General features: G+C 42.4%; 1 protein-coding gene across 2 annotated transcripts in view; it reads left to right on the top strand.

Moving 5' to 3' along the window:
- Nucleotides 1-22,336, top strand: part of PRIMA1 (proline rich membrane anchor 1) — a 47,557-nt gene that overhangs the window by 13,934 nt on the left and 11,287 nt on the right. For both annotated transcript variants that reach the window (XM_056493289.1, XM_056493290.1), the window contains exon 3: nt 12,482-12,611. In XM_056493289.1, the coding sequence (XP_056349264.1) occupies nt 12,482-12,611 (130 nt within the window). The remainder of the gene's footprint in view (nt 1-12,481; nt 12,612-22,336) is intronic.

Below are 22,336 nucleotides of genomic sequence, written 5' to 3'. Positions count from 1 at the left end.
CCTCTCTCTTGAAAATGCATTTTGAAGTATTTAAAAGTATGAGCCTCAGGCCAGATTTTGCAGTGCAGGAATCCGTGGGAGATCTGTTGTCTATAGATTAAAAGCATTGTCTAATTTTAAAGAGGAACTGGTTCTGAAATAGAACAATCTCTGACATGTATACTCCAACATCTTGATTTTTTTTTTTTTTAAGCAGAAGGAGTTGGCTAAGCTGAAGACATTAATTCCTTCTGTGGATGGCAGTCCATTTGTACATGCCTACCATTTCACTGATTAAGAAGATAACAAATCTTCAGTGAAGTTACTGATGAGTCAGAGGCTGCTGATTTACAAGTAATTGTAGGTTCACCTGCTCCTGGCAGAAGGAGTTGTGCCTCATCTTGACAAGTCAGAAGTAAATGCTTAATTGGCACAAGCTGTTCCAGCAGGAAGGGCTAAGCAGCTGACCTCAGAAAAGCAGACCTACAGAAATATGTTCTTGTAAGGGATTTGTACATTGTATAGCTATGAACACGATATAAAGGTGTTGCTCTGCTTGTGTAATTGCAACTTAAAGTTAATATTTAAGTTATGTAGCAGGTCAAGGAAGCAGTAGTCTGGAAATTTGGGATGTTATCCCAAAGTGAGTACCAGTGTCCCTTAATATACTATGAATATTGGCTAATAACTGACGCTGCTGCTTCCAAAATCTGTCGTTAATTATGCAAGTTAATTTAGCCCTTCCAGTAGTAAATCATATTGCATAGTAACTACATAAATATAGCAGCAAACTGTGGAACCCTAATGGCTGTATGAGTTCTTTTATATTTTTGAAGTATCTTTTAAATGGAGCTGATATTTCATCAATTCATTGGTTAGAAATAATTTTAGACAAAGATCTGTTCTTTGATAAATGCTGCTATTAAACTGGACTTTTACCAATGGAGCAGATTCTCTTGAATCATCCCTGGACATTTTCCTTTCCTTCTGGAAGTGATGCATATTTTTATTTTGTAGCCATTATCAAAGGAAATGACCCCCAGTGGAGCACAGGGAGGGTTTGGTTTAACCCTTGTTTCAATTTGGCAAGGTGCAGGTGCTCTGCCTCAGCTTCTCAAGGCATCACTGGACACGGGGGCTGACCACTGCTGTAGGTTCAGTAGGGAGTCATGGTCTGTGTAAAGCCTGGGGGCAGTGCAGACAGCAACCTGTAACCAATTTGCTTGCATTTGTGACTGTAAAGAAACCTGTGCCTTGTCTTTGAGCTTTCTGGGAGTTCCAAATATACTGAGGACTTCTTATAAGGGCACTTGGCATGGTGAAATGCCTTGATCTGTTAATGTGATGTAATTGCCTTTTTAAGTGTTCTGTATTTTATGGACACTGCATGAAAAATTATTACCCGATAAAATTTAATTTTACTTATGTTAGAATTAAATTTACACTTGTTTTGGAAGGCCTTTCACATTTCAGTTCCATCTCACTCTGGGTGGGTCATCAATTTAATTTCACTTAAGTTGAATCTGAATACAATTTGGAAAAGGAACTTAAGAGCAGTAGGTATGGGAATTATTAATTGATCCCTTCAGGGACATTTTAAGTGATCACTATAGCCCTTAATTCCAGCAAAAACTGAGTTGTTGAAGTGATACAAGGAATAAACCACACTCAGCCAGTTGTTCCCTAAAACATACCACTTGCAATATGGCTTTCTTTGTAAAGTGAACTCTTTAGAGCCACCTTCACTTACCAACCTAGAGTATAGTCACTCTCTGCATATAGTGGGGTGTCCATTAGGCAAACCATTTATTTTTCAGAGATGGACACAAACAAGTACCTTAGAAACTGTCCTATTAACACATTAGAAAAATAGGCAGAGTATTTCCAAGTCTTCCACAATCTGTTTTAGGATATTCAGTCTGCAGTTGGTTTTGTCTTAGACTTTCCTGAAGGCACTAATTTTGAGAAAGTGTCAGCACTAAGACATGAGGTTTGTCTAATCTTTGCTATTACCTAGAGGCTCTTCAGCTCTTAAAAAAGCTGTTAAGGATCTACAAGATAATGTCTTAATAGCAGTAGCACAGAATTTTATTCACTTTGTGACTGATTCAGGTTGTGACTGATCGCACCACTCGAGTGAATACTATGGAACTCTAAGAAGTTGTGCAAATCTGGACTTTAATTCAATTTGTATATAAAACATTATTCCTAGAAAATCTGTCATCTTTCTGTGGGATTGAATCTGCCAGCCCTGAGGTATCTCATTAATCATTTGCTGGTGAAAGTCTGGCCATCACTGTAAAAGTGTGGGCTCCTGAAATCACGTTTCAGCTGTTTGAATTTCAGCCTGTGTCATCCCTCTTTGGAAGCTCTTTTCACTGTGAGAGCTGAAAGACTGATAAGCTTTCAGAGGGCTCAAGGGTGACATACTGTGACTCCCACAAAGGAGACATTTTGCCCACTTGCCAAGGAATGGTGGAAAAAATGTCCAGGGAGCTGCTTCCCCCTCTGCCACCAATGTGCTGGAAGATCTCAAAAGAGTCAATTACAAATCAGAGTTATCATATCTGAAACAGAGATATGTCTTCATCTCTCTAAACTTTGTGTTTGAGACCAGTGGCTGTCAAGCACTGGAGATTATTATTACTATTATTATTATTATTATTATTATTATTATTATTATTATTAGGCTGAAAAGTAATGGTGATTGTTATAGAATTGACCAGCTGTGTCCTGTCCCATGGAGTAGGAGGCTGTTCCATCACACAATGAGGACTGTGCCAGGGGTGAGATGCAGCACCTACAGCCACACCATCACCATGCAGTAACTAATGAAAGGAGGCAGCCTGAGAGGCAGGACATGAACCCACAATAAAAAACAGCCCTATGGCTTCTCTTATTACTCCTCTGCCAACGATGATACAGCTCCAGCAAAACCCTGCTAAAGGAGAGTGTATCAGCAGAAAAGGGAATTAGCAGCCTGGCCAGGCTATGACTGTCTGTGCTTACAGTGTCCATACAACTGCCACTACCACAGGACCTTGACAGGCTCACCAGAACCTGCCTTCATGGCACCTTCTGGGGCATGGATATCATCCAAGGGTACCTGAGGTACAGTGGAAGCAAGGGCTAGTTTTTAAGAGCTTTTATCACCTAAAAATGCAGATAAATGCTGAATGAGCTCTCCGAACCATTTAGCTCTCAGCAAGTGTCCCAAGCCATCACCTACTCCACCTTATTTTGGAGTGGACAGATGTTTTCTGTGTGCTGTTTACTAATCACTTCCTCACTGTTGATCTGAGGTTGAGTGGTGGCCAGCAGGTCGTAAGGGAGGATGAGGCAAGTTTCCCACTTAATGTCTTTGCTCTTTGGCAGCTGCCTGCCAATGAATTGCCCTCTGCAGCTGCACTGCCCCACAAAGCAGCCTATCTCTCCCAGAAATTTCTGGTACTGATGATGAGCCCATCTTCTGCCCTAAAATAGCCTGAAAGCAAGACATGTTGACTGGGAGAGAAACTGTCCAGAAGATTAATTTCTTTTTATACCTATTTTACTCCAGTGACACTGGGAGGTGATATTGGCTATGGGACTGAGGTGGGAAAATGCATGTCCTGTACCTAATGAGTTCCAGTTTGGAAGCAGACATTTATTTCTTTCACTGGTTCCTACTTTTGTTTGATGTCAAATGGCTCAGGGCATAGTGCCATAAGCCTGCAAGCAAAGATAGTCCTTTTCCCTGGCAGCCTGAAGAAATCTCCACATATCTGATTCCCAGAAGCAAACTTCTTCCTGCCAGTATTGAAGTTATTCACAGAGTCACAGAATTATTCAGGCTGGAAAAGATCCCTGAGATCATCAAGTCCAACCTGTGACCAAACACCACCATGTCAACCAGACCATGGCACTAAGAGCCACATCCAGTCTTTCTTCAAACACCTCCAGGGATGGTGACTCCACCACCTCCCTGGGCAGTCCATTCTGATGCCAAATCACACTTTTTGTAAAGAAGTTCTTCCTAATGTCCAACCTAAACCTCGCCTGGTTCATCTATTTTGGCTTGCCTGAGAGAAGAGACTGACCTTCAGCTGGCTACAGCTCCTCTCAGGCAGTTGTAGAGAGTAAGATCTCTCCTGAGCTTCCTTTTCTCCAGGCTAAACAACCCCAGATATCTGTTTGCATGTCTGTGTGCATGTGTATGTGTGCTTGTTAATGGAAATAAGCCCAAGAGTGCTGAAATGGCAGACTTAGCATGAAGGTCCTGTGTTTTCAGGCCTCTTTTTTCCTGGATGCTTTTTCACTTTCATCACTGTAGCATGATGAGCTCACACAGTTTGGCAGGACAAGCAGATTATGTTCAGCACTGATATTTCCCCTCTGAAGAATTGCAAGTGCTCATAACAGGCCTGTGCACATCACTTGCCACTGAAGAGTTAGACTGTGTGTTTGTGCAATGAAGTGGATGGTACTGTGCTGGCACATCTCTGTCTCTCAGTGGTGCCTCTGTTCAAAAGAACTGAGAATTACTGTCTCCAGGTCAGAGCTGTGCTCTGCTCTTCTGTCACAGACTGTGGCCTTGCTGCTGTGTTTCCTTGAATTGGTAGTTGGCAGGAAGGTCAGGTAATTACAGCTAGTTCTTGTAGAAATATAGATTTATACTTATAAGTGGGCCTGTCTGTTCTATTAAAGAATTAGGGAAGAAATAGCACCAGTGCTGACATGCAGCCTGATGTTGCATGTTTTATCCCTACACCTTGCAACCATTTAGAAAGGTGGAGCTACTGTTTCCATCCTGGAGAAGGAGAAACAAGAAATGGTCCCAAAATCACCCAGCAGGCAAGGAGAAGAACTGAGTCTTGAACACACATCCTCACAAAGGGGACCAAATCCCCCACAAAGGGGAATTTGTCTTCTGCAGTGACATGCTGCCTAAGTACACAGAGGTTAAAGCCTGTGTAGTGAAACTCAGAAGATTGAACTAAAGGCTCTATATCCTCATACCCTACTTAAAGCATCCTGGTTCTCAGAGTGCTAAGAGCCTCTGGAAACCAGGTTGCCTTCTAAAATAAATGCCATGGTGCTAATTTAACACCAAATGCTTTGGCACTTGTGCCCAGTGTGTTAGAGGCACCAGATACCCAGTAATGCAATTGTCTCCTGCCTTTCAGAGAACAGGACACCGAGCCTGGCAGGGCTCTCTGAGCAGTGGCTCCCATGGAGAGGCAGCACTCAGAACTACCTGGGGTGTCCTGGGACTGTCCTTGTGCTGCCAGCCTGGCAGTGACCCAGGCTGAGGAGAGCAGGCAATGTGATGATGCCCATGAGGCTCACCCAAATGCTTGTGTTGCTGCAAGGAGGAGGTTGCCTTGCAAGGCTCAGGCTTCAGCTCTCATTTGCTGGGGACAGAGAGCAAGTGATTTAATCGGGGTAAAAACAATTCAGTCCTTTATGTTGAGAGAGAATCAGATGGTGAGTGAAAAGCAGTGTCTCATGGGAAGACTGCTGGTTAGAAAAACACGGGGCAAAGTCAGATCAGAGGACAGTGGCTGATGTGAGCATGCATTGTAAAGATAAATGCCAGAGCTGAGTATTAACATAGAAGCTAGCTATGATGTAATCTCCTTAAAAGCCTTTTTCCCACAAGGTCTATAAATGCTATTGCTTCTCCAGATCATACTTTAGAGAACAGATTCTCCCTCTGTGCTCTCTAACCCTGCTCTCCTCCAAAAGACCTCAGCAGATGAAAGCATGTTTTGCCCCTGTTTGAGGGGTACCTCAGTTCTGGTGGGTCCCATCACCAACAACCTAACAGGATTAAGGCAGGCAGGTCTGGCCCTCAGCCTGTCAATTATTTGGAGCACAGACTTTCCCTTCCTGCTCTGTTTGACAATCCCTTGGCTGCTCTGCTCTATGCATCAGCGTATTTCCATATGTATGCAGAACCTCAGCTGTTCCCTAGTTTTCCTCTGCAATTGTACAAAACCAAGACAGGTTATCTCACAAGTTTATTGTCATTCCAGGCATCCTGTGGGATCCTGCCATGTTTCTGACCATAGGGCTTGGCTGCACTGAGCTGCTGGGCAGGGTGTCACTGTGCTGGATTGGGGCAGAAATCTGGCACCTGCTTGGGAAGTCAAAAAGGGAGTTTGCTGTTTCCACCCCTGTAATGTAGTTTTAGCCAAATCTCTGGTTTGTGTTTACTCCCAAAGAAGAGGAAACATGATCCAGAGGGGAGGTCTGGCCAGGAGTCAAAAGACATTTTGTTTTCCTGGCTTTCTCACTGAGGTGCAGTGACTTTGCACCAGCCGCTTCCCCACAATGTGCTTTACTTATGTCTGGCCAACCAATATTTTTACCTATTACTATTATTTTATTTTTGTCCTAACAATATGTTCATTTTCTATAAGAATCCCAAATCTGCCAAGGAAAAGCAGCTGCATGACACCTACCAAGAAAGCACAGTAGCATGGAGCTTTAGTGAAATCCACTGCTACACCCAAACCTACATATGTGCAGGTTCAATAATTCCTAAAGCTTAGATCTTGAGCATCACACTTAACCTCCCCCACCCAGCTGCTCTCTTCCTTACTGACTGTCCATGCTCAGGTTTTTTCACCTGCAGTTCCAGTTCTGTTTCTTGCAAGGAGCACTCTTCTAGTGCCTGTGACCTTCAGAAAATTCCTGCAGAGCTACCTCTTCCCTTCACCTGCACCCTCCAGTCTCCAAACTAAGCACAAAACTGAGTGTGTTTCTTGTTTCAGAAGAGAAGTGTTTTTAGAAAGGAGGAGAAAACCAAGATGAGGCAACTGAGAGTGTAGAATAACAGTGTCTACAGTGTAAGAGCTGCGGGGGAGGGAATTTCTCCAGCATCATTCCCACACATGTTTTTATTTTAGCAGAAGTTCCCGCTGCGTAGTGATTGCAGCATCCCCCTTAGAAGTGTAGTAGGAACATATGCACGGAGCAGCTGCACCATATAAACTTGTCTGCAACAAAGTGAGATAAACAGAAGTATCATCTGCTACAGGAATAGCTGATTCCTACCAGTGTTATTTAACCTAGCTACTCCAGGGAGGCCATAAATCAGGACAGGCTTTCTGCCCAGCACACTGCTATTGCCTGGCTGCTTTCCCAACCGGCTCATGGCACTCTGGAAATGGCCCTGAGCTTGCAGGCAACAGGAAGGACAGAAATCTGTAAGGGAGTCAAAAAAAAAACCAAACACAGCATGGGGAAACCTAACAGGGCTAGACAAGCCACTTCTCCATCAATCTGGAAAATGCCAGTCCTTCCTTTGCAAGCCTGTGTGTCCCTGATCACCTGCCCCAGGGCTGCTTTCTGCAGGCAGCTGTGGCTGCCATGGAAGGTGAGCTCAGGGTTCCCTCTGGCCAAGCACAGCCTGGGGCACCGTGAGGATGCAGGTCATGTCTGCAGTCATGGCTTTCTGCCCCTGGAGCAGACACCAAGGCCAGCCTTTCCTGGGCAGCCTCCTCTCCCCCATCCTCCCAGGAAATTTTCCACTTAAATCCAAGAGTGTGGAAGGGTGTACATACTTTGCCTGTTCTCAAAATGCCTTTTAGAATAACAGCTGAAGATCTATATTTGTATCAAGTCTAGCAGCACCACAAACTCCACTGGCAGGCTCTTTGAAAGGATTTGTTTTTCCCATGCTGGCTGCCTGTGACTGTCATCAGTCCTGGTACAGCAGCACGTTCCTACCACATGCGTTATCCAAACACATCTGTAGCAGTCCCTGCATGATGAAATACAGCAAACAGAGGGGATGCTTCAGCTGACACTGACTCACAGATCTCTGCCCATGGCCCTGGGTTAGGTAACCAATCTTGTTCCCAGAGCCCACAGCCTCCAGGGCTCTGGAGACTGAGATCCTGACCTTCAGCTACATTTCTCTTCTGAGCATCATCGTGCAGATGCTGGGACAGGGTCCTCAGCTTGCATCAGCCTCACAGCTGGGTGGACTTCTGCTAGTTTACATCACTTGAGCCCCTGGACCTTTTTTATTAGCTGCCTAAGGTTTCATCCTACCATACAATGAAATTAATCAGCATTACATTAATCAGCACTCACTTTAGGGTGAATCTACACTGCTGGGGGGAGTGAAGGGCCTTATGCAAAAGTAGACAAGAGGCCTCAGGCTCAGGACTGAAATCAGCTTTCTCAAAAAAGATAAGAGCATGTGATGGATGCTCTCCTTGTTTCTCATGATTTACACAGAGCAATGCCTGGAGTAAATGTCTGAGCCTTGGTGTTTGTGCAACTTCTTCTGTAGGGTTTTCCCTCACAGAACCCAAATTATTTCATATTATTCAGGGGATTCACTGAACTCCTCTATTCCACAGGAGCTTGTATGAGATACCTTGATGTGAAGACACATTCAAAATCCTTCTCCACATTTAACTGGGAGTTTGGATTGTCCTGGAGTGTCCTGGGATTTTTTTTTCATATACCTTGACATTTGAAATCAGATTTAAACTTCTCTATGTTTTCTGGGCTTGTCCCTACATCCCAGTGTGATAATGACTGCAGGATCTAGTGCCTTCTCTGTCTTGCAACTGGAGATGTCAACATGCAACTTACATGAATATCAAATAATAAATAAGAGTGAAGATGAGACTAGGACCCAAATGCTGCTTTAGCCAGCAGATTAACAGGTCTCTAGAATGTGTGACATACATAGAGATTGCTGAAAAGATGCACTGCCTGTATCTTCCCTTCCTTTTAATTTCCAACCAAGACTGATAAAACACTTGAGGCCCTTAGAATACGAGCCTGCCTTCAAAATAAAATCCTATCCTGCTTCCTAGCATGCTAATTAAAAGTGCATGGCTGATTCAGGCAGCCCTACAATAGCAAGAGAAGTGCTGCAGGCATAGAGATGGCAGGGTTTAGCCTGTTGTGAGTATACAGTATTAAAAACAGGCAGATGTCTCATAAGGATGATTACGATAGCACTCTTGACCTTTCTGCAAGAACAGGAATAAAAGCAAAAGAAAAACAATAATCAGTTTTGATTTATCTTGAAAGTGCTCTTCCTTTTCTGGCATGAAGTTGCTGTAGGGAGGTGATGGGGGTCACTGTCACCCTTCCCCATCACATCAGTGGGCACTCAGCAGCTGCTTGGTCTCAGTCAGTGAACTGACAGAGCCCACTGGAGACACCTCCCCTGGGATTACATGTGGACCACGGGTCACTGCCTCCCTTAGCTATTTTCCAGCTCAGCCCTGTGTTTGGTTTTGTTTTGTTCTGGGTTGTTTTGCTCTGTTTTGCTTTTCTTTGCTGTTTGCTGTGGGGCTGGCAGTGGGAAGGGTGCCCTGGTGCAGCTCCCTCCCTCAGCATCACTCAGAGCTGCCTGGGGGCACCAGCTCAGCGTGGCCCCTCTGAGAGCACCTTCTGCCTCCTGACACACGTGGTGTGTTACTTGTTAGTGTCCCAGCACCCCCACGCAAAGAGCAGCTAGCCTAAAACCCCTATGGTAAGGGAAAGTAATAACACTAATCAAAATAAATTATGGAAGCACTGGATGTTGAAATTATGAGCTTTATAAACTACAGCCATGACCACTAAAGATAACCTGATGGAGTATCCAAGAATTCCAAGTCCTGTTTCTAGATTCTGTCCCAGGCAGTACAGGCATTGCTTTTACAACATACACAAAACTATTTAATGCTTAAACCAGAAGAGTAAAACAGCTTCATCACAGTTTTTTGTTGGAAGCTCAGAGCAATTTTGAGAATGACCACTGAGATTTGATTTTTTTAAAAATCAGATAACTTCTTGGGAATTTTATGGAAACATTTTTTCCAATTATAGAACCTCTATTTTTGTGCCTAGACATTGAGGGAAACCCTCAATAGCTGAGCTAATCTTTTCTGGTATGCACATTTCTGGCTAGAGCCAGCTGTGTACAGATACCTTCTAACATTAGAGTCAGAGCTGTGTCTTTATGCTGAGCCTTCAAAACAAACTTAGTCAAAAAAGCAGGTGTAAGATTTTTGTGATGCTGAACAGTTTGATCTGAAAGCAGTTTTTCATTAATTTGTTTTTGAATTAGTTGGATCCATTTACCCACTACAGGCCTGAAATGGGTTTATTTGTTCATTGCATTTATTTAGGCCTGGTGCCCCTGGGAATAGGGAAGGCCCTCTGAAAGTAAATCTAACCAACATTTGTACTTCATAAATTTTAAGGCCAAGAAATAAAAGGCATTGTACTTATGTGGACTTTCCAAAGTCAGAGCATTTTCTTTACTTATTCAATTCTTATTCTGAGTCCAATCTCTTTAGCTGAATTTAGACCTCTTAAAGTAAAAATAAAAAGTCTACCTTTAAGTTTTTCCTTTAAATACTCAACCAGAAATGATAGGCTATGGCAATGACTAATTATCCTTAATGATTATAATTACCCTATTTCTAATCTAAATATGTTTGTCTCCATTTGTACATTCCAGAGTCATTTACAAACTGTGTCAGTATTCATCACCCTATTTTGAGGGGGAAGAGGGAGGTCACTGTTAAAAACCACATTCTTCCAGCAGTGACTTTCCATTTATAGTTAGATTTCGAGGCATACTGGTTCTCTGGCTTTTAACTCAATTTATGTGTGCCACACTTACTCTGTGTGTAGCTTTATAGTTTCATAACCCCAGAATCACGTGGAATTAAGTTGGATGTCATATTCCTGTGTAAAGTTATCACACTAGCACTACTACATCTATGTATCAACTAGTAATCTCCTCAGAAAATATCTGGTATGACAAGATGTCTTCCTAAATCTTTGCTGTTTAGCATCATTTATTTATTTTAATATTTTGTTGGTTGAATGAGATCTTCATTACTTTTGCAGAATTTCTGTCAGTATGTCAGGCTGTGATTACTTAGCTCAACCTGCTTATCATCTTTAAAATATCATCACTTTCCTGCTGCTTTCCACTCAGCAGTGTGTTCAACGTGCAGAGCGACACTTCAAGGTTTAGCCGAAAAAGCAGATTTTCCATTTTCTCCATTCAGCTGATTTTGAGAGCAGTGAAGAGCAGCCAGGAATGAGTCAAACCAAGAAGCAGTCGTGCTCTGAGCAGCTGAAGCTGCTGACATGAGAGGTGGTGGGTGCTGTGGCCAGGCTGGCCAGCCCTCAGCTCTCAGTGCCCAGGGGGTGACAAAGGGACTTGAGGCACCCAGGGGTGTCCTCCACTCCCAGATACACCTCTGAGAGGGACAGCAGTGTGTGCCTTGTTGTTTCTTTACTCAAGGGAAAGGGCACAATTTGATTCTGAAATATATACTGAAATTTTCTCAGTAATTGTGCAATTCATTATTTAATCTATTGAGTGTTAATCTAAGGGTATGTGCATGTCTTTTCCTAATCAAACACAGGAGACAGAGGAGATGTCAGATCACAATAAATGATACTGGGCTGATGACATATTTTAACTTGTTCAGCTATTTGTGATGTGTGTAACTGGACATTCAGAATATCAAATTAAACAATGAGACTCATAAAAGAGCCTTTTGCTATATTTCTTTCTCTCACCTACTTAGCTGAGAATGCAGATATAGACAGTCCCATCAACTGATTCATTATTAAATGTCACTTAAGGTGACCAAAATTCTCATGGAATTTCTGTGTTTGCACAGGCTGTGTTAAGGCTCTCACTTCCCTCTGCAATACACTGGTACTGCTTATGGCATTGGCTGTCACTCACCATCCTTCAGGAAATGTGTCCCCTCAAAGCATGGGAAAAGGAGCATAGCCCTGAAGAAAATATTGTAACTAAATGTCACCAGAGACAAAATCTTTCTTGCTTTGAGTGGTACTTAAATAGACAATTCTGGCCCTAAATGTAATAAGATAAATGAAATAATAATAGTTTATATTTCCACAAGTTAACTTCTCTTAATTTTAACATGTCTGGACTATTTGCCTTAGAATTCAAAGGTAGTGTAATGGAAAATAAGCTTGTCAACTATAATACTCTAAAAGCAATTAGTAAATGTAATAGAACTCATATTCTTTTAAAATAAATTCCCCCCTCCTCACTCCAAGGTTACAGTAATATTAGCTACAGATTGGTAGGCACTGCTTCAGCTCCCAACAAACCTCCCCTAATGGGGTTTGAAAACGTGCTCTTATCAGCACAACATCCCTCTCTAAAATTAAATCTGATGCAGCTGGAGATGGCAAATGCAGAGGAAGATGTTTCCCACGGGTAGCAGAGCTGAGCCTTTCTCCTTTGTGCTGAGTACCAGGCTGTAGACAGGACTGACACAGAGAATCTGGTCATCTCAGGACTGTGACAAGAAATATTTAGTACCAATAAGAGAAATTAATTGCTTGGGGAAAAGAAAGAAATGAGTCCTGAACATGAAATAACATCTTTGCATGTATCTGTGACCCTGGTGTAGTGCTACTGCCTGAGTGACTGAAGCATATCTGATAACACCCTTTTGATTTGGGAGAATTAATGTGTTTTTCCACTCTCTTTTTACAGCTCCCAAGTCTACCTTTTGTCCCACTGAAGAGACCTGGTGGCCAGGCCTGGTTATTATCATTGCAGTATGCTGCACCACACTAGTGTTCCTCTTTGTAGTTGTCATCATTTGCTACAAAGCCATAAAAAGGTAAGACTCCAGATGCTTTTACTGTGCTCAGGGCAATGCAGCCCCACAGAGGCTGACCCAAGACTTGTCTCATGGCATCTTGTTTAGTTTAAAGGCATCCAAAAGGCAAAATGCATCCTGTAGCCAATGTGTGTTTTCATTGGAAAGTCGCTTCATGTACCATATCCTGCATGTGTAAAAAGGGTTTAGTTCAAAACAGTCATGGGCACAAGGAAGAGAAAAACTAGAAACAGGGCAGAGCTACATTGTCCAGATTAATAAGAACTTGCCCAAAGTCAGATTGCTGCAGGTTGCTGGTGAACATGGAGAGCTTTGGCTTGGCCAGCTGTAGAGGGAGGAAATGCTGTACTACTTGTATTTGAGCACTGCCTCTGGCAATGTTCAAAATTTACATGTGGGATGTGAGATTCTTGGCCCAGGTCCATTAGTAATTTAACATTTCAAATTAATGCAAACTCTTATAACTCAGAGTCAATGGTAATATGTGTAGTTTTTCATTTGGAGACCATACTTCTAATTTATTCTTGCTTCAAAATTATAACCTACAGACGAAATTCAAACTCTTTCTCTTTTAATGTAAAAGCCTCTGTGAAGCCTGTGTACAACAGTGAGTAGTAGCCCTTTCAGCCCACTGTCTTTGCAATAGCTGCACTTGCCTAGGTCTTGAGTAGTTAGGAGTATTGACTTCAGTTACACAGAAAAAATTAGTTCTTCACTTAAATAAAATTACATATTTCTGATGAAAAAGGTCAAAACTTTAACATTTCCATTTTAAGGTTCCAAATTCAAGTCCAAAGGGTTGATTTAGAAGAGAAAGTAATCTGTGGGAATTGTAGGCTGGGTGGATGAAGGTTCATTTCTCCTCCACTGTTTTTAGTATGGCTCTGACAACACCCCACAGCTGAGTGTCCATGGTGTCACTGTTTTATGCTGTGAGGGTCTTGCCTGGGAGCTATTTGTACATCCAGGTGACCCAGCCTGCAGCAGAGAATGCAGGATTCCCATCCACAGCTCTCATGAGACACTGCAGTGACATCTGAATCTCAGCTTGGATTGAATGACAAGGTGTTTTTTTCAACTTCATGATTTCTGAGTGATAATATTTTGGAGTGAGGGAAAAAGAAAAATGAATGAAAATACTTTTCATGAAAAGTGTTATGTGCATGCAGTGTGACTGCAAGGATTTTGTTGAGCCTCAGTGGGGATATCACAATGATGGAGCATTGGACATGTTTTGTGACTGTTGAAAAATTTATCCAGGATTTGAAAGAGCATCAGAAAGGGAGATTTCCAGCAAGAAGAGAAAGTCTCTATTTTAGTTCTTACTAAATTTATGTAAGTGTTTTTGGTATTCTAATTTAGCTAAAATGAATGTTTATTATTTTGGGGGAGCTGGAAAGCTTTCACTCTAGCAACTGCACTTTGAAAATTTATCTTTGGAGGATTGAGATTGGCAGCTAATTGAATTGGTAGCACAGTGCAAAGCCTTACACTTGTAGTTGCTGTTCTACCATTGCTGCTCATTTGTATTTGTCTGCCTACTGCCAAATTGTGAATGATTTGTGTGAAGGCTAAAAAATATTTGTATGAGAGCAGTAACTCTCCAGGGCAACTTGTGCCTCACAAGGAATTGCTTTTCAAATCTGCTGTGATGCTGGTAGATGGGAGCAATAGATGGGAGGAACAGAAATTAAATTTAAAGAGAAAAATTTAGAGCTGCTTTGCAAAAAAAGATTTGGAGAAATCACACACAGTTTCATGCTTTGTTTCAGTGCAAAATAATACTGATACTTGATGAAGACACCCATTATTTGTCAACAGCATGAATATCAACCTACAAGTTAGCTGCTTGAACAGGCATTAGGCTCAAAGAAGAGTGAAAATTCCTCTTAGATCTTCTTATTTTTGACATTCACACTGCTGACAAATGCTAAGCTGGAAACTGCTCAGATGTGGAATGGACAGCTATGAAAGAAAATCGTATTAATTATAATTTTACAGGGTAACTAGAGCATTTCTTTTCATCAATGAGTCCTTCCTAAAACAGTTCTGCTAAAAAGAATGCCCTGAAGGGCCTGGCAGCATTCCCCAGTAGTTCAGGTTTCTTGATCCACTGTAAAAGATATCTATCAATAAATGCTGGGAAATAAGATCAGACACTTCACAAGAAAAGCATCTCTGGCTTCAACACAGCGTTATCACATATTATTGAGCTGAATTTGCTTTAGCTAATGTGAGAAATCCTTCACTCAGTTTTTTGCTGGAAGGTAGAAGTGACTAGAGAAAGAGAAAGGGGATTAATCTGGGTGATGCTGAAGCCAGGAGTTCCTCCAGTGTGTTCCCAGCTTTGGGTTCCATAACCATGCTCTGCCCTGTTCTTTCTCATGCTCTTATCCCCACCAGCTCTCCTCTGCACTCCTCCTCCTCCTGGGCCCTCCTTCCTGCACATCTCCTGGAGCTGGGACTTCTGTCACTGCAGCATCTCTGACAAATCTCTCTCCTACCTCCACTGAAGAGGTGCTAAAGAGTGAACTAGGAGCAGTCATCTGCTTGTAGGGTGTAACAAGGGTTAAATGCTTTAGTAGGAAAGTGCAGGCAGGGATTTATTTGCATTGAGTCTGGATCTGTTATATTAATCCTTCACTTTCATTAAAATCAAATTTGAAGTAAAAAGAAAAAGAAAAATCCTATTGTGCTGAAGTTGAAATCTTATTTACTGGTTTCAAAGGGCCAGACCCAGTCAAACTCTCTTATGTCTGCTTTTCTGTAGCAGGAAGAGTGGTGGTGACCTCGAGGTATCATAACTCAACTGTGTTTTTATTCAATCTATATATAAGCTGTGTCTTCTGGGGTAGTTTGTTCTCCCTTGTAAAAGCTAAAACTTCAATGTATCACCAATTTTAGTCACTAAAGCTATTTGTAATAAAATGCAAGCTAGTGGATTGGCACTTCTTTGTATATAAGAACTACCAGAACCAAGCAACTACACTACTGCCTCCAATCCTGCCTCTCTCCTGGAAATACTCAGGTTCTTCCAATATGAAATGGTCATAAGAAATGCTGAAATCCATTCCAGTGCATGGACTTGACCTCTCTGGTCCATGAGGGAGCGTTCACCAAGTTGCATCCATCAGCTTTAATAATCAGATGGGTTGAACTTTTGGGAAGATATATATGGAGTAATATTTAAAAGGTGCTTCAAGCAACTTCTAAATTTCCTTTGTGTGTAGCATTGGACACTACATGACTGGCACACCAGGTGCAGATGTGTGCTGCTGCATAGATCAAGCACCAGAGGAGACCACTTGTGATATTGTGTTGTGCTGCAGCATGATTACATGATGGAAGCAGCCTCAGTTTGGAGAAATAGCTATTTTCTATGGTCTTGGTATTAGAGCAGTATTTCCACTTTTTTAAAAAAAATGTAGGTTTTCTTGTAAGAATCTTTTCCATAGCACAACAGAAAAGAATTAGTAATAGTCAGCACCATCACTGATGTTTGTAGATTACTAGGACAGGCTTAATCACTGTCTGGGGCTCAGCCTCAGTGTAAGCAGTGGAACTTTTCCATACATTTCATGGATAAAAAAGTGAGCTCACAACCAGTGATTTCTGTAACACATAGAAAGAGCAGATGAATAACAGCTTCAATATCTAGAATACTTCCAAGTAATTCTCTACCATGTCTTTGTCTGTAAAAACCTGCCATTCTCACTCTTTCCCCAAAAGACTGTAATCAAGAAGTAAAAGCAGGAGGTCTAAAGACAATTCAAAAACTAAGATAGAGTGGAGAAAAACAGATCATTTCAGTTTTATGTGATTTTTGGGTTTGGGCAAGTGCACCAAGAATGCCAGCAGCTCTAACAAACCTTCATCTGGTGTAAATCAATGCAGATTCCAAAAAAATCAGTGGAATTCAATTTATTTTAATCAGCTCTGGAGGTGACTGTCTCTTAAGCTTTTCTTAACATCTGCAAGTACCTGAATAATAGTAAGACACTAAGACTAGAGGGAAGTAACAGAGTAAAGAGGATTAACAAGGGTTGTTTGGTAAATAAGCAACTGAGATGGGGAGAGTGGGACATGCAGTGTGTAATCCTATTTCTGCAGCTCACTGGTGAGTCAGTGTCTGTGAGGAGAGTAAGATATTTACATAAAAGGGAAAAATAAATCCCTGGCTCCCTGTATAAAATTAAGATAACAGAGCCATCTTTCAAACCTCGAAGGGGAAAGCAAAGCTGAGCATCCTGCTCTTTATGACAAGTGATATTCAGCCTGGCAGGGAGTGTTTCAGATGGTTTTCAAACATGTGAAAAATACATGCTCAGTATCTCTGGGACATCCCTGCAGTCTGAGGTGACCCATGGGCAGGTTGCTGTGCCTGGTGATGTGGCTCCTTGGTTCTGCTGGATTTCAGGTAGGATGGATCTGTCTGTTCTCAGATGTGCCACAGGGTTTTCTGCCAAAGAGCTCTCCTGCTAAATCAGCAGGGAAAGTGGGCTGATGATAGCCAGGTTTTATATGATATACCTTTTATTCACTGTTCTAACTTTGTGAAGCCACTGTTTTATAAGTGTCTCATAGCCTGAGAGAAAGGTACCATAAATGCCTGCATAGGCACTTCCTTAAATAGGTGCTGAGTTCACCTTCAAATAATAATTAAATGGAAGAAAATATTGTACTGAAATAAAATGACAGGTCATATTTAAACTGTCTTAAAATTCATTGCTCAGGTATTTTTAGGGTGCTTAGCATTCATGTATGATTTATGACCCCTGTATGCTGCAAAGTCTAGTTTCAGAAGTGGGAGCAAGGTTCTGAAATTTGGCTTTGTTTAACAAGGTATTTGCAAGGAGAAGACACTGAGACTTTCTTAAGGAGGCCAAGAACTGGCATGGTGGGCTGTGGTGAGGGTGTCCCACTAAAAAGGCCATAATCCTGCACTTTTTCCCCAGCCAATTTTGTACCACTCACTCCCCCAAAGAGCAAGAACTATGTAGTCCTCTACACGGTCATCTCCTATGAGCCACTGAGGCTAAGAATGATCTAGTCCAAAATCAGTATTAATTGCAGCAAAACAGTGCTGTTTAGCCTGAGCAGAGAAGGCAGAATCCTAAATGTACTTGATTGCTTTGAAGAGCAATTCTCAGCATGACTGATGGCAGATGGTCAAGGTGAATTGAAATTATTAATCTCTCCTATTCTCCCTGACACATTAGAGGAGTCTGTACTGAAACGGTGCCTTAATTCCAAGCAGGTGAAGGGAAAGACAGTAATTACTCTGAAGATGGAGTGAGACAGTTGGTGGGAAAGATAGGTTTAGAAATACTGTTTGAGTGGGAGACACCCAAAGGGAAAAGGAAGGTCTGTGGGGGCAGATCTCTATGCCTTTGATTCAATTCATTGATGTCAGTTCAGCTCTGCAAAAGGGATCAATCCCTAAGAAGTGCTATTCAAAGGGGAATAGTCTTCATAGAAAGACCCTGGGAATGTTACTGAGAGCAGCTGAGAAAAAGGCAGACTTTAATATTTTGGAAAAGTAGGGAAAAGATCTTTGCATTGTGGCCTGATTCCACTGTCTGAATGTTGATGTTATCAACAACAGGATTAGTATCTACCACTGAACACTGCTATCCAGGTCTCCTGGATAGTGCCCAGAAGCCCAACATCCCCCTGGGTGGCTTACCCTCTATGCCTGATCATCTCCCAGAGGTGAATTGACTCCCATCCTTGGAATGAGGCTGCAGATGATCTATTAAAGACAATTTAAATACCCTGAACAACCAATCTTTCTGTGAGACATCCCATTTTTTAATCAACAAGTAATGAATTTGTAGAATCAGGAATGATTGAGGTTGGCAGGGACAGCTTGAAAGCATCTAATCCAAACTTTTGCCCTAACAGAGTCAGCTAGAGCAGCTTGTTTATGTCTGTGTCCTGCTGGGTTTTGAATGTCTCCATGGATAGGGAGTTTTTATTGGTTTTCTTGTGTTCTTTCAAATTTATTACTATTTACTAAACTGAATGTAGCCCTGCTTGGTGAAAATTGAGTGCTAATACCAGGACAATCAGTTGTTTTACCAAACAGTATTGAAGTCTGGATGTTGGCAGAGCAACAGTGTTGAGGGTAGTGTTTATGAGACAAGACTGTTGAAGAGTTTTACAGCTTGACCCAAGGCCAGTGGAGATACCAGAGCTCTGCTGTATTTATTCTGCTGATTCAGTGGCATCAGTGGGGATTTTGGGCAGGGGACTAATTGTGTGTGCTGCCTGATGTTTTTTGGATGTATAAAGATGAAGAAGGATTAGTGTCATTTTTTAGGTAGAATAGTAAAAGTATTGCAACCATTTGTTAGGCTCAGTTCAAGGGCTGATGAGTGAAGGATAAAATAGCCTTTTACTTGGAATGCCACATGGGCACTGCTGTGCAGAACAGTTTGTCTTGCTGTTGTCTTTGCAGAGTGTGTTGGTCAGAAAAGCAGAAGGATCTGCTCTCCAGTGCTGTCAGTCTGAGATTTTTATAAGTACTACATGTTTTTGTAACTGTTGTAGGGCAGGATTTCTCTGTCTCTTCTAAGTTAGGCAAACTCATAAATTCTGCTAGGGAGAAAGTTTGTGGTCATAAATGCCCCACTGTTCCTCATAGCCAGGAACACAGAAAGCCTCCAAGAGGCTTTAGTCTTTAGCCTAAAACAAGTGTCCAGCTGTTTCACAGAATACTCTCTTATGGATCATTTTGCACTTGTTCACTCCTAATTTGTGATATATTGACAAAGGTGCCAACAGAAATCTGTAGAGATTTCTTATGGTCTGTCCTGTGATAAATTAATTTTTCAGTGTGACCAGAAACAAAGTTGCCACTTTTTCTGTTTTCTACTGCAGATGAGGGTGCCACATCGGATGGGCAGGAGTCTACCCATACAGACAGGAATTGTTGGGAGTTTCTGCCTCAGTGCAACTCTGACAGCCATGGGTGGATTTTACACACTTGTGACAGAATATAATGCTCATGCATTTACTCTCTCTAATTATAGTGATGGCAGCATTTCTGATTTACCCCAACACAAATAGAAGATACAAGTTAATACTTGTATATAATATGTATAAGTGTATAAAGTTAATACCTGTATATAATACTTGTACTAGAGCTTTGAAACATATAGGAGAGGTGCCAGGTTCACCATGATGTTTTTATTACATTTTTTCCTAAACACAAAGAAATAAAATTTTCTTAGGCATTAATTTAATCTTTTAGGCAGTCATACTTTTCACAGGGTAATGTGAGGGTGCCTGTGGCTGACCTTGTGGGTGAAAAGCCACAGCTGTGGCTGAGGCATACCCAGCACAGTGTGCAGAGACATTTGGAAAAACTTTCTATCTTGATTATCTGGAGTGTCTGAGCTTAGGACTGAGTTTAGGACCTGCAAGAATCCAGTAGCAGCAGCAGCCTGCAGTCCCTGGGTCAATATTTTTATGACTCACAGAAAATTGTCCCCATGCTAGTTGGATGGGGGTGTAGATCTGTACTCCAGCTCCTTACCACCCAGAAATTCCCTCTGCACAAAAAAGAATCCCATGGAAACCTCCTTGATGGCTTTATTGCCCTTTTTTGCTTTCCACAAAGGATTTGCAGTGCATTTTGAGTAAAAGCAGTAAAGCCTGACTTCTCCACTGGCTGAACAACTGCAGCTCCTGGTGAGCTGAGCTGGTTTTGAGGGTCCCAGATGAAGGGAGATCACATCTCACACTCCCTCAGCTTGTTCTGCTGTTTGCTGCCTACAGCTGCACTGTCCAGAGGGAAAAGGCACAGGCAGGTCCCCCCTGGCTATGTGTGACACTCATGGGGTGCACATCTATCTCAGCCACACCCGAGCCCCCTGGGCCTGTGTGCCCCTGCTTGAGGGGCTGCACAGTCTGATTTCTGCTGCCTCTGTGCTCCTTCTGTGCCAGCCCTGTGCTTGGGGCTGGTGCTGAGTGTGCTGCAGGTTGCTAAGCAGCACACAGCTCCTGCTCCAGCCTTGCCAGGGAGGCAGCGTGGGCACAGCTGGGGAGGACGGGATGCTGTCTGTGGGGTGGGCCCTCTCCACAGCACCCTTGCCTTGCCCTCACTCCTGAGCCCCTCCATCAGCACGTGGCCACCCCCTCTGCTGAGGCTGGGCTGGAGAATGATGCTGGTTTGTCCATCCTGGAGAGCTGTTGGCTAATTAGCCAGCATTAGTGGGGATGAGCATCGCAGTACCCATTCCCCAGGCTAGTGCCAGGTGATGGAGTGGGGCACTAACAGAGGGTTATGTGTGTGTAAACAGGTGCATGTAAAGGGTCTGATCCCAGCTGTGTGCGAGGTGGGAGTGGGAAAATAGGGTCATTCCTCATTCCAGTCCTTGAATGAGCCATGAAAAGAGGACCCACGTGGAGAAATCGTGCTGCCTTTGATGTCTGCTTTTTGAGGCAGTGGCATGAAACCTTATGAAAAATGTTAATACTCCCAAGCAGCTGGAACTGTAGTTTCTTCCCTTCGCTTGCTCTAAGCCCTGAGAAGCCAGTATGGAGACTGGCGAAACTCAAATTCTTCCTCAGAAATTGTCCCCAGTTACAATTGTCTAAATTGTAATTGTCTGCAGGAAACCAAATCTTTGCATAGACATCAAGGTGAGCAGGACTTGCTGGTTTCTCTGCCTCTTCATGGACTTGCCCCACTGCACACCTGGAGCATGGGAAAGCTGGGGCCACCCTGTACAGTCCATGGACATTATGTTTGCATTTATCCTGCAAAGAGCAGGGTCTGGCTGTGCAGATTCTTCATTCTGAGTGAAGAAAGCCAGAAGCAGCTGCATAAAAATCAGTGGTCTCAGTCTGGTTGAAGGCAGAGACAGATTGCCTCAAATGCAAAGTGATCTAGATAGCTGCAAAGGTCAGTTAATTTTACGAGTTTTAATTTTCTTCTCAGCTCCTTGCATTTATTTTTGTTGCAGACACTCTTCTTTCAAAGACATTTCTGTAACAGAAAATCTGCTGAGAATTTTTGTTCATCTGCACACAAATTAATCATATTATTTAAATAAAGTTTGAAATTACATTTAAATGATTCTGTGAAATAGCAGTAGCTTTGTTCTTTTGTATGGATCAAGTCTATCATTCAAGTTTTTGTCAGTGTTCACCAGTGATTAAATGGCAAGGTAGCTATCTGCATTCAGCAAAATATCTGGACACAAAGTACCATAATTTGGTGGATGGAAAAGTCCATTGGCTAAAATGCCTCTACAATCACTTGGCTGATGAGGGGCATACTGTCCTTGAGAGAGAGCAAGAGAGCAGGGAAGAGCAGCCCTTGCTCTTTGTTCCTTCTTATTTCAACCCCACATTGTTCTAGTGCTGATGCCCACCCTGACCCAGAGCACAGGCATTAAAAGCCATTCATTTTGCAGACATGGTAGGGAATTCCTGTTCCTCTTTCCTCCTCCACTTTCCCTTCCAATATGGACATCTTTTTGTAAGAACACCTTCTCCTTCTAATGTTTCTCCAGTTTTCCTAGCTAATGTTTATTAATCACTTTGAAGATAGCAAGCATTGAATAGTTGTTCAATCTGTCCAGAAGGTCTAGAGAATTTTAAAGAACTAACAGAGAATAGTCCCATTTTTCTGGGTGGAGCATACATGTTTCCAATGGCAGGCTGTTTCTGCAATGCTGAGCAGAGCATGGTGCACCATGAGCTGAGCTCCATGG

Source organism: Oenanthe melanoleuca, chromosome 5, assembly GCF_029582105.1.
Source record: "Oenanthe melanoleuca isolate GR-GAL-2019-014 chromosome 5, OMel1.0, whole genome shotgun sequence".
Classification (NCBI taxonomy): Eukaryota; Metazoa; Chordata; class Aves; order Passeriformes; family Muscicapidae; genus Oenanthe; species Oenanthe melanoleuca.
This window is presented reverse-complemented; position numbering and strand designations above follow the sequence as displayed.